General features: G+C 37.2%; 1 protein-coding gene across 1 annotated transcript in view; it reads right to left on the bottom strand.

Moving 5' to 3' along the window:
• The window catches only part of COL24A1 (collagen type XXIV alpha 1 chain), a 378135-nt gene that overhangs the window by 105371 nt on the left and 259559 nt on the right, over window positions 1-13205 (bottom strand). Inside the window, exons 32-36 of the mRNA XM_068961180.1 lie at window positions 6978-7031; window positions 2421-2474; window positions 1850-1903; window positions 501-554; window positions 232-339 (exon numbers count right to left, since the gene is read on the bottom strand). Coding sequence (XP_068817281.1) covers window positions 232-339; window positions 501-554; window positions 1850-1903; window positions 2421-2474; window positions 6978-7031 — 324 coding nt within the window. The remainder of the gene's footprint in view (window positions 1-231; window positions 340-500; window positions 555-1849; window positions 1904-2420; window positions 2475-6977; window positions 7032-13205) is intronic.

The raw sequence follows: 13205 nt of genomic DNA, 5'->3' as shown, positions 1-13205 counted from the left end.
TAGCCTGTGTGACATATGGGAAAAGTATCTTTTTTCCTTGGCTGTTAGGAAGGCTGATAATCAGTGCCCGGTTTGTCCCTCACTCAAGCCATAATTCTACACCTTCAAACACCAAATGGACATATAAGGGGGTCAAGAATGTGTGTATATGATTCACACGTGTGTGTGTGTGTGTGTGTGTGTGTGTGTAGAAGGCTGAGTTCACTGAGTATTGGACCCAGAGGTACTCACCGGAGGGCCCATCAGACCTGGTCCACCCAAAGGCCCTGTGGTCCCTGGTAAGCCTGTCTCTCCTTTTTCTCCATCCTCTCCAGGAAGTCCCCTTCCTCCTGGGTTCCCCTATAACCCAGAAAAAAATTTTAAGAAAAAGAAAGTGTGAAATAATTATACCATGCAATAAGGAGATTTTTGCTGGCTCACAGAAAATTAAATACAATATAATATTTTAAAGATTTCTCAAAAACATCTACCTTAATCATAATGTTAAAAGCATAATTTACCTTCAATCCATCTTTACCGTGGAGACCTTCTTCTCCAGGAGCTCCTGGTTCACCCTATTTGGCAGCAGAAAATAATATCTATTATGTTGTTAAATCATTTATCCTAATTTTTATTTTTTGCTCCTCATATCCATAGATGCAGCAGTTTCATGAACATTTATTCCTAGTTCTACTTTATCTATAAGGAGTACCTGACAATATAATAAACATGATTTAATTTGCCTGGAATAACTCTGAAGATGATGTAAAGAGTTATAGCACTGTAAATTCAAATAAGAGCATCCTGGAATATTTACAACTTTAAGATAATTAAGGGTAATATATATTCATTTGGTAGCTTTGGAAACAGACACCTACATCCACATTTCTTAAAGAATGTAAATACTGAATCTCATAAAATTGTAGTAGCTTGCTTTTCTGAATTTACATGGATTAATGCAACTTAATTCAGTTGAAATCAGTGTACCAGATTTTTAGGTCTGTGTTTTCTCTCTTACACAGGAGAAGCAACATTCAGAGCAAGCCCTGGTATATTTGGAAGCTGTCTTCCTAGCTTAGAACTTGCAGAAGTGAATGTAGAGCTACACTTTATGAAGTGATTAAAGAAGTGCTAATTCTCCAGCCACCTGAACCATTTAAAAATAAATTAATCAGTGTCTTCACAGCTGCCCATTGCTCCCACTGCTGATACTTCCATTACCCTCACCTCATACTGCCTGTGCCCCTGAAAAAAAGAGGAAAAATGAACAAGAAAGGAATTGGATGCAAAAAACATCTCCCAACTTTACCTCTTAGTAAAAAAGAAAACAAAGAAAGTCTCTTAAAATTATCTTGGCCCCTATTATCTTGGGAAAAACCTTACCACAGCTTAAATGAACCACTGTCTATATTAGAATGTAAGCTATCTCATTATAATTATCTAGTTATTTCTTTGAAACTTATTAACTTTGCATGCCTTTAGTTTTTTGTTTTTCTAAACACAAATTATGTTTCAATGCCTTATCTGTCTTGCTAGGTCAAGAAATAGCATGAGAGCTGATCATTAGTATTTGTGCATTTCTTCTTCATGCTAACAGCAGTGACATGCACAGTGATCCCACACATTTGGCAAGGACTCTGCTGAGTACACCTGATTCTGCGAAAAGAATGTGTGAAGTTAGGGCTCTCAATGCTATTAAATAATAATGTGAAGAGTTTAGCATGCAGCTTTTCAAATTATGAAATAAAGACAAACATTTTCTATAATAGAAGAGAAGTTTCCTATACAATCGTTTAAGTCTTTACACTGAGTTTTCAATCTCTAAGATAGGTGGGCCAGTGCATCAAAATGGTTTCTAGTAGGCACTTACCCGTAACCCTGGCTCCCCAGCAGCTCCAACACTGCCCACAGGTCCAACATCTCCCTGAAGAAACAAAGGGGAAGATTACACTCCTTTCTATTAAAACTGCATGTCTAATAATTATGGAGGGCATATTATGAAGATAGGGGTTCCAAAACAATGTTCGTTCCTTTTCTTCAGATTATTTATAATAATTTTGCTTTTTCATTTGTGCTCGTGCATGCTCAGTCACCTTGGTCATGTCCAACTCTCCGTGATCCCATGGACTGCAGTCCGCCAGGCTCCTGTGTCCATGGGATTCTCCAGGCAAGGATCCTGGAGTGGGTTGCCATTTCCTTCTCCATTTCATTTGTATTCCTTCTCATATATACATGTGTTTGTATATATATACACACACACATACATATGCATACATATAGATGAGTAAATAATATTTTTGACTCATTTGAGAACACTTTCTATTTTTATCTACTATTCTTTACCTGCTTCCAAGATGGTGGGTGTTCACCAAAATATGGGAAACATAGTGGTCAGTTGTGAAAGGTTTGAGACCCTCTCCTTGACTGTTAAGGGATGTTACCTTTGTGCCTGGCTCGCCTTGCAGACCAGATTCCCCTTCAGTGCCTGGTGGTCCCTGGAAGAGAATGATTTGGCACATTGTTTGTGCACATTCCTTCACCGATACAAAGTCAGTAACAACCTCCTAAGAAGATGGTAGTAATCTTCAGCCCAAGGATGGAATGTCTATATCCAGGAAAGGATTCTTGTTGTCCCTTTATAAACTTCACGGCATAAGACAAGATAATTTCTGGGACTTTGAAGAGTTCAAGTGCTAAAACAGTATCACCAGAAATCAGGACTTCTTAGATCAGTTTCTCCTAATCCTTCCTCTTACCCTTTAATCTTTGGTTGCGAAAACCACTTCCCATTTCCTCTTTAATTTCTACCCTCATATCCTTATTAGTCTCTATGTTTTTCACTTTGTATTCTTCCCTCCATTTATTTTCATCCCTCTTGGAATATACTTCCTGAAAAACAATTCACTTTCTTTATTGGTTTTATAAAATATATCACACAAAGAAGATATGAATTACATATATACATATGTATGGCATTGTTTTCCCATTCTCCTTTCACAGGTGGGTTCATTGGGAAGCTTTTGATTGAAGCTTTTATCTTGAAAACATATAATTTGTAATCTCTAGTTATTTATAAGTGTGGTGCTCCTGTAATTACTGTTGTATTTTTGTCTCTTGGAGATATTTATCTTGTTTTTGAGCATCCTGTGCATGCCTCTGCTTTCTCTTCTTCCTCACTCTTTTTCTTCTCTTTTCTCTCAGTCTATGTGTATTTGTATGTACAATTACGAACACATACATATGCATTCTATATCCCCATATTTTCAGAGAACAGGGGTGGTTTAAAGCATTAACCTATGATACTAATACAGTTTGATCAGAAGTTTTCTGCTTCCTTTTTGTCTTCAGGAATTCCCTGATCCATGGGTGATAAACCTCCTTATAATTATTAGAGATTAAAATGTCTCTTATGCTGTTATAGTATTTTAGAGGAGAAGTTGTTTTCTATCTTGACTCAGCTTCCACAATCCATATTCACTTTGCTTTTTTGAAAATAAAAGCTAGAGTGCACAATAGTACAGATGAAGTTATAATGAACTGCCCCAGACCCACTCCTCAGAGGCAACTACTTTACAAAACAATTTTTCCTTTTTGTTTTCTTAATAATCAAGAAATATTCCTCTACTTATTGATGTATTACCTTGCTAAAAGATTAGTTCCCTTAAAACTCTCTCCCTTTTACCATGATTTCACCAATTTTTGGAATAATTATATTATTTAAAATTTTCCACTGGTTACCTTTGTGACTTTACTGTTACAAGAGACAGTGTATTACAGAACTTAAGAGGAAGGACCATGAAGTGAGGCTGCCTGAGCTTCTGCTCTGCTTCAAAAATTATAGGATTTAATATTCTATCCTAAGGTTAAAATTCTCTCTCAAGAGAGAATTCCAACTCTCTTCAGATTTCTTCCATATCAAAATTGCTCTTAATCTCCTAGACCTCATCTAGTCCCCAGTTTCACCCAATCTGTCAGCACGCCTTGGCTTTTTTATTCTTAGGCTAAATCCAATGGTTGATCTTCTGATCTCAGTGGTACCTCCTTTCTTATGCCAATCTTGGATTAGCACTTTGAATTGCCTTCTCTATTTCCATTCCTAGTTGAGTATCAATGGGAAAATTATACTCCTGTGCAAAGTGGCATCATTACATATTGAGAGGTATAGTGACTAAGAGACTGGGTTCCCTAAATGTGAATGTGGGCTCTGCCACTACTACTACTTATTGCTCTTGAACAAGTTGCTTAACCATTTCATGTCTCAATTTCCTCATTTGTAGAATGAGAATAACTGTATTACCTCACTGAGTATTGTAAGAATTTATTAATATGATACAGCACATAGATAATGCTAGGCAAATAGAAATTTCTCTGAAATTGCTACCTATTATTAACAACATCATTATTAATCTAATGCAAATTCAAAGTCTCCCACTTCAGCTTGACTTTTAGTAAGGTATACTTGCTTTTACATGTCTTTAACCACTTTCCTCAACCACTATTGTTTTGTTGTTTTTTTTTGCCACACCATGGCATGTGCCATCTTTGTTTCTGACCAGGGATCAAATCCATACCCCCTGCATTGGAAGTATGAAGTCTTAACCACTGGACTACCAGGAAAGTTCCTTCAATCACTGTTCTGGCACATTTTCCTCAATGGATCTACTCAATCCCTACTTTATATCACAACAGAATCATCTCCTACTCTGTTAAAAACAACAACAACAACAACAACACTTCAAGTTATGAGCTATGACTTTTCTCTGCTTTCTTTAGGTTCAGAGGATGTAGCATAGTATATGTTATCAGCAGTGGCTTTTGAATCAGGTTTGGATTCAAAACCAATGTCTGCTACTTGTTAACCATTTACCTTGGGCAAAGTAGTAGACTATGATGAACATTCTTCTTACTTGTCTCAGGAAAGAATATTGCCACCCATTCTGTTGCACCTAGAAATCTGGAAATAATTTTTGACTTCTCTTTTCCCTTTGCTTTTCATATCCCACAAATATGCAGTTTCTCCAGAATTTATACAACAAACATTTCTCAAATCCGTCTCCTTCTCACATAGTTCAGACCGCTATCATTTCTTACCTAGTTCAATGCAACAGCTTTTTAGAAGGTATACATGTCTGCATTCTTGACTTCTTAAATATATCCTCCTTGAGGCTGCTAAAATGATCTTCCAAAGATACACAAGACTTTATCACTGCCCAGTGCCCTTATGGTTACTTACTATAGCCCATAAGGTAAAAAAGTTTAGGGACTTCCCTGGTGGTCCAGTGGCTAGGACTCTGCACTCTCAATGCAGGGTGCTTAGGTTCAATCTCTGGTCAGAAAACTAGATCCCTCATGCTGCAACTAAGAGCCCGCATGCCAGAACTAAAGATCCCACATGCTGCAATGAAGACCCGGCACAGCCAAATAAATATTTAGGAAAAAGATAAATGTTCAAGCCTCTTCATGAGTATGTAAGATTTTTTTATTTGACCCAATCATTTCTCTATAATTTCATCTATCCTTACTCCTTATTTTGACTTTAAGAATCTCTACTGCCTCATGTTTGCATGTTCCTCCTCATACTATGCTGTGTACCCTTATTCTCTCTTTTCATATGGTTAACTCATACTCGGGCTTCTCTGGTGGCTCAGTAGTAAAGAACTCGCCTGCCAAAACAGGAGATGGGGGTTCAGGAACTGAAGAAGATCCCCTGGAGAAGGAAATGGTAACCCACTTCAGTATTCTTGCCTGGAAATTCTCAGGGACAGAGGAGCCTGGCAGGCTACAGTCAATGGGGTTGCAAAAGAGTCAAACATGACTCAGTACCTAAACAGTAAACTCATATTCATTCCTTAAAACTCATTACCCTCCCCTTATCTCAACAGAGACAAGTCTTTTCCCCCTTATCCAGTTATGGCTATGTACCCACTACTGTACTCTCATAAAGTCCTGTGAATGTCCCCATCATTGGGTCTAACAGATTGAAGTATAATCATCTTTTACATGATTATCTTCTGGAATAGATTATAAACTGCTAACGGAGTCAGGGATCGTATCTCAGCCACACTTGGATTTTCAGTGAATGCACAGTGCATAGCAAAAAGGCATTGCATAATCATGGGATTAGAGGAGGAGAAAAGTTTTACTGGAATGTGGCTGAGCAGGTCTGCAGAGGTTAGACAATGCAGAACACTGTTACACATGTTAAGTAATTGGCAATTTATTAAAGACTGAGAGCTGATACAAAATTTCAAGGACAAGGAAGATACGACAAAAATACACTGGCAACAAATAGCTAAGGAATAATAGCAGCTGAAGGAGACATGGAATAAGGAGCACTGGCAATAGGAACACAAAGAAAATGAGAGTTGAGACACTGGTGGGAGCTTATTAAAGGGAAAGCACAGCAGATTGGACAGGATGAAAGAGGAAGAGGAGTCTGGGAAAGCTCTCAGTTTCAGGTTCCTGGACATAAGAGGCATCTTTCAGTGAGATGAGAATAAAAAGAATAACAGTGCAAAAGTGATGGGTTTGCTTTAGATATTTTGAATTTGAGAAGTTTGTAGGCTATCTAGGTGCGTATATAGAAGACAATAGGAAATCAATAATTAAAGCCAAAGGGAGAGGCCTCGGTTAGAGCTATCTAGCTGAGAGCTTATTATTCTAAAATATATCTTGAATGAGTCACTTTTCAGTATTTTTCTATAATGGAGTGAAGGGCTATCAACATTAACTCTAAATCAGTAAAGAGAAAGTTATATTTACTTTTTGTTCTGTTATTTAAATGAACTGTTAAGAGAAAGTTACATGTATAAAATTAGGCTCACAGAACAGTTATCCCTGCTTTTAATAGAACTTTAGATTTTATTTTCTGAATATTAAAGTACTATAAAATTATTCTTCAAAATATATATCTAAGATATCAACTTTAGCTTTGAAAAGTCTCACAAAAAATACTGAGTACTGATGAACCAACAAGAAACAACCCCAAGAAAAGTTACCTCAGCACCCATTTCTCCAGGAGGTCCAGCATCACCTTGTGGTCCTCGTGATCCCTATATTAAAACAAAATTTAAGATGTGAGAAATAAAGTTCACTCTATATTTCAATTAATATGTGCATATAATTATATCATATGTAACAACACATAATACATTTATCAATGTATTATTTTACTCTGTATAGTGAAGTGAGTCGTTCAATCATGTCCGACTCTTTGCGACCCCATGGACTGCAGCCTACCAGGCTCCTCCATCCATGGGATTTTCCAGGCAAGAGTATTGGAGTGGGTTGTATTTCCTTCTCCAGAGGATCTTCCTGACCCAGGGATCGAACCCAGGTCTCCTGTACTGTAGACAGATGCTTTACCATCTGAGCAACCAGGGAAGTCCCTTACTCTATATAAACAAAATTAAATCTTTACTTGATTCATCTTTTTTTGTTAATAATATTAAGCTTTGTTTGCATTCAAAAGGAAAGAAAGGATGGCGCCTTTCATTTTTTCATTCCCTAAATCACTCATTCATTCAACAAACATTTAATATAGTGCCTAGGGCTTTCAGAATTATCTTATTTAATGAGTATAACAATCATGTGCATGTGTGCACGATTAGTGGTGTCAGCTCTTTGCGACCCATGATCTGTAGCCCACCAGGCTCCTCTGCCCATGGGATTTTCCAGACAAGAGTATTGAGTGGGTTGCCATTTCCTCCTCCAGAGGATCTTCCTGACCCAGGGATTGATCCCATGTCTCTTGCGTCTCTTGCATTGAGCAGACCGATTCTTTACCAACTGCACTACTTGGGAACCTCCCACAATAATCATAGATCTACTTAATATTCCTGAAAAATACATGGCAGACAAAGTAGCACTTTTAAAGAAGCAAATATATGGTCTCCAACAAAATAAAAATATGCTTGAGTTTGCTAGGTGATACATTTTATCACAGTAGTGAGTCCAGTTGAACAATTCTTCTATTTCATATGAATAACTGTAACAATGTTTACATGGGATAATCACTAGGCTGCAATAAAATGCATGTGGGACATTTATGGAGATCTTTTCCCCTATAATACTTAATAGTATATATAAGTAAATAAACACTAAATAATTAGCGTGTGAAGCCATTTCAGTTCAGTTCAGTTGCTCAGTCGTGTCCGACTCTTTGTGACCCCATGGACTGCAGCACACCAGGCCTCCCTGTCCATCACCATCTCCCGGAGTTCACTTAGACTGACGTCCATCGAGTCAGTGATGCCATCCAGCCATCTCATCCTCTGTCGTCCCCTTCTCCTCCTGCCCCTAATCCCTCCCAGCCTCAGAGTCTTTCCCAATGAGTCAACTCTTCACATGAGGTGGCCAAGGTACTGGAGTTTCAGCTTTAGCATCATTCCGTCCAAAGAACACCCAGGACTGATCTCCTTTAGAATGGACTGGTTGGATCTCCTTGCAGTCCAAGGGACTCTCAAGAGTCTTCTCCAACACCACAGTTCAAAAGCATCAATTCTTCAGCGCTCAGCCTTCTTCACAGTCCAACTCTCACATTCATACATGACCACAGGAAAAACCATAGCCTTGACTAGATGGACCTTAGTTGGCAAAGTAATGTCTCTGCTTTTGAATATATTATCTAGGTTGGTCATAACTTTTCTTCCAAGGAGTAAGCATCTTTTAATTTCATGGATGCAGTCATCACCTGCAGTGATTTTGGAGCCCAAAAAAATGAAGTCTGACACTGTTTCCACTGTTTCCCCATCTATTTCCCAGGAAGTGATGGGACCAGATGCCATGAGCCAACTTTTTCACTCTCCTCTTTCACTTTCATCAAGAGGCTTTTTAGTTCCTCTTCACTTTCTCCCATAAGGGTGGTGTCATCTGCATATCTGAGGTTATTGATATTTCTCCCGGCAATCTTGATTCCAGCTTGTGTTTCTTCCAGTCCAGCGTTTCTCATGATGTACTCTGCATATGAGTTAAATAAGCAGGGTGACAATATACAGCCTTGACATACTCCTTTTCCTGTTTGGAACCAGTCTGTTGTGTCCAATTCTAACTGTTGCTTCCTGACCTGCATACAAATTTCTCAAGAGGCAGGTCAGGTGGTCTGGTGTTCCCATCTCTTTCAGAATTTTCCACAGTGGATCACAGTTTATTGTGATCCACACAGTCAAAGGCTTTGGCATAGTCAATAAAGCAGAAATAGATGTTTTTCTGGAACTCTCTTGCTTTTTCCACGATCCAGCGGATGTTGGCAATTTGATCTCTGGTTCCTCTGCCTTTTCTAAAACCAGCTTGAACATCAGGAAGTTCATGGTTCACGTATTGCTGAAGCCTGGCTTGGAGAATTTTGAGCATTACTTTACTAGTGTGTGAGATGAGTGCAATCGTGCGGTAATTTGAGCATTCTTTGGCAGTGCCTTCCTTGAATTGGAATGAAAACTGACCTTTTCCAGTCCAATCTAAAATTACTTTAGATAGATGAACACTTGTTCAGTAAATATTAGTCACTCAGTTGTGTCTGACTGTTTGCAACCCTATGGACTGTAGCCCGCCAGGCTCCTTTCTCCATGGGATTACCCAGAGAAGAATAGAGAGGGGTGCAATTTCCTTCTCCAGAACACTTAATGCTATGTTTCCAGCCACCCAAAGAAAGTGTTTGCAGTTTTTGGTCTTTCTGAAAGATAGTACAAAGAAGATGACTTTTAGATTCAGAAAATTATAAGATAGTTAAAATTCTATGAGCTTATGCTACTGCTAAGTCGCTTCAGTCATGTTCGACTCTGTGCGACCCATAGACGGCAGCCTACCAGGCTTCCCCATCCCTGGGATTCTCCAGGCAAGAACACTGGAGTGGGTTGCCATTTCCTTCTCCAATGCATGAAAGTGAAAAGTGAAAGTGAAAAGTGAAAGTGAAGTCGCTCAGTCGTGTCCGACTCTTTGTGACCCTATGGACTGCAGTCTACCAGGCTCTTCCATCCATGGGATTTTCCAGGCAAAAGTACTGGAGTGGGGTGCCATTGCCTTCTCTATTATGAGCTTACAGTCCATCACAATTTTGTACACGCTTCACTTTAAAAAAATGTATTAATAGGGAAAAAGTTGTGACATGGTTGGTTATCTTAAAATGTTTTTCTAAGTTGTATTAATGTTCATTTAAAATATTCAAAAAGTATGGAAACTACAAAAAGAAACAGATAAAGTAAATCATCTGTAATTCTGTCATACAGAGATGACGCTGTAAATATACTTGCATATTTCCTTCTTGTTCTTTTGTGGGAGCATATTTATAAATAACTGTATCTGTTTAATGTTTAAGAGTCTATTATAAAGGCAAATATTTCATCATATTATAAATATTTCACAACAAAATTGTTCAATATCTATATAATATTATATTCTATTTAACATTCTGCAGTACTATGATTTAATAATTTTCTTAATGCTAGACAGTTATATTGTTTTTAATTCTTATTTACAATAAAAGTTTGCTTTTATTATATACAAGTTAGAGTGTAAGTGAATGTTAAATCTGTTACATCAGAAAATATTGCCAAATAGTTGAGATAAATATTTGAATTAGAATTAAAAGGTTGGTATGTAGGTATCACAAATTTTCTTACTCAACAGCACAGCCATTTAAGGTTTTAAGAAGTCACTAATATTTTTCAATTATGGTTTGTTACATGTTATGCACAGTAATTCAAAATTTATGGATTCTCCTCAGAATGTTGTTTTATCCTAGCAGAAACACACTGAGAGAAACACGATAGCATTATTTGCTCATAACATCAAGTCAACTTTCAGAAAGGTTGCAAAAATTAATGTTCCACAATGTATAAAATTAGAATCTATTTCATTAAATTCATACCAGCATAGAATATTATTTTATCAGTAAGTTATTTTTTAAGTTCTTCATTTTTGACAGACCAACTAGTATCTTAAAATTTTATGTTTGATTACCAGTGAGGTTGAATATTCTGTCATTTGTTTATCAGATTTTTGAAATATTCTACATGTTGCCTGATTATGCTCTTTGCCCATGTATTTTGGGAGTCATTTAAAAAATTCTGTAGAGTTCTTTATATGTTGTGGACATGAACTCTTTCCTTTCCTGTTTTATTGCTAACATTTGCCCAGTTTGTGACATGGCATTTTATTTTAAAAATATAATGTTAAAGATAACTTTCCCCCCAAATATGTTCACTATAGAATACTTGAAAATACATAAAAGTAAAAATTACCCCAAACCACCATTTAACCCTTTTAACATTTAGTGTATCTCCTAAATTTTGTTTTTTATAATTGTATTTATTTATTTTTGGTTGCACTGGGCCTTTGCTGCTACATGTGGGCTTTCTCTAGTTGCAGCAAGTGAGGGCTACTCTTCATTGTGGTATGTTGGCTTCTCATTGTGGTGACTTCTCTTGTTACAAAGCACAGGCTCTAGGCACACGAGTTTCAGTAGTTGTGGTTCATGGCCTTAATTGCTCTGCAGCATGTGGAATCTTCCTGAACCATGGATTGAATTCATGTTCCCTGCATTGGCTGGTGAACTCTTATTCAGTGTGCCACCAGAGAAGTCCTCTCCTTAAATCTTATACCATTTAAAACAAAAAATTGGGCTGGAAGAAATTTAAAATTTTCATGTACTTAAATCTAAGTCTTTTATGATTTTTCCATCATATTTAAGTTTAAAACATTTCCATTAAAAAAATTTCATCTACTCTTTTGTTAATCATGGTTTTAAAATACATATCTATTTAAACCATTGTTTTGATGTACAGTATGAGGTAAGAATCAAAACAAACTTTTAACCAAATAGCAATACATCCTCAGTTTAGTCACTCAGTTGTGTCCGACTCTTTGCGACCCCATGGACTGCAGCACGCCATGCTTCTCTGTCCATCACCAACTCCTGGAGCTTGCTCAAACTCATGTCCATTGAGTCAGTGATGCCATCCAACCATCTCATCTTCTGTCATCCCCTTCTCCTGCCCTTAATCTTTCTCAGCATCAGGATCTTTTCCAATGAGTTATTTGCATTAGGTGACCAAAGTATTGGAGCTTCAGCTTCAGCATCAGTCCTTCCAATGAATATTCAGGACTAATTTTCTTTAGAATTAACTGGTTTGATTTCCTTGCAGTCCAGTGGACTCTCTAGAGTCTTCTCCAATGCTACAGTTCAAAAGCATCAATTATTCGACGCTCAGCTTTCTTTATGGTCCAACTCTCAAATCCATATATGACTACTGGAAAAACCATAGCTTTGACTGTATGGACCTTTGTTGGCAAAGTAATGTCTCTGCTTTTTAATATAATGTCTAGGTTGGTCATAGGTTTTCTACCTTTCACATGATACTGTAGTGAATGCAACTGATTAGTTTTCCTGAAAATATCAGGCTGTTTCATGCCTGAATGTGTTTCCTCATGTGAAGTCCATAGTTTACACAGGGTTCACTCTGTGTTGTACAGTTTTGAGATATGCATAATATCAGATATCCACTTTCACAGTATTATACAAAATAGTTTCATTGCCCTAAAATTCCCCTTTTCTCCACTGATTCATCTCTTGGCGGCTTCCCCCCAATCCCTGGCAACCATCATTCTTCTTTACTGTCTCTAAAGTTTTGTCTTTTCCAGAATGTCATGTAGTTGGAATCACATGGTATTTATACTTTTAAGATTGGTGTTTTTCATTTAGCATGTATTGAAAAGTTACTCTATATCTTTCTGTGGACTAATACCTCATTCCTCTTTATTGCTGAACAATATTTCATTGTATGGGTGTACCATAGATTTTTTAACCATTTACCCTTTGAAGGACATTACTTGTTGCTTCTAATTTTTAGCACCTATGAATAAAGCTGCTATGAACATTTATGTGCAGATTTTGGGCAGACACAGGTTTATACTTATTTTAGTAAACACCAAGGAGTATGATTGCTGTATCATTTGGTAAGAGTATGTTTAGCTTTGAAGGAAGCTGCCAAATTATATTCCAAAGTTGCTTTCCACCAACAATGAATGAGAATTCCTTTCGTTCCACATCTTTTTTAGCATTTGGTATTGTCAGTGTTTTGGATTTTACCCATTCTTAAAGATGTGTAACGGCATGCCATTGTTTTAATTAGCAGTTCTCTAATGACACATGCTGCTGTGCAGATCTTAATTTGCTTCTTGCCATCTTATGTCTGTTCAAACCTTTTCTGTATTTTTTTAATTGAACTGTT

This window comes from Capricornis sumatraensis, chromosome 2 (genome assembly GCF_032405125.1).
Source record: "Capricornis sumatraensis isolate serow.1 chromosome 2, serow.2, whole genome shotgun sequence".
Classification (NCBI taxonomy): domain Eukaryota; kingdom Metazoa; phylum Chordata; class Mammalia; order Artiodactyla; family Bovidae; genus Capricornis; species Capricornis sumatraensis.
The sequence above is the reverse complement of the archived record's forward strand: the minus strand, read 5'-3'. Positions and strand labels throughout refer to the sequence as shown.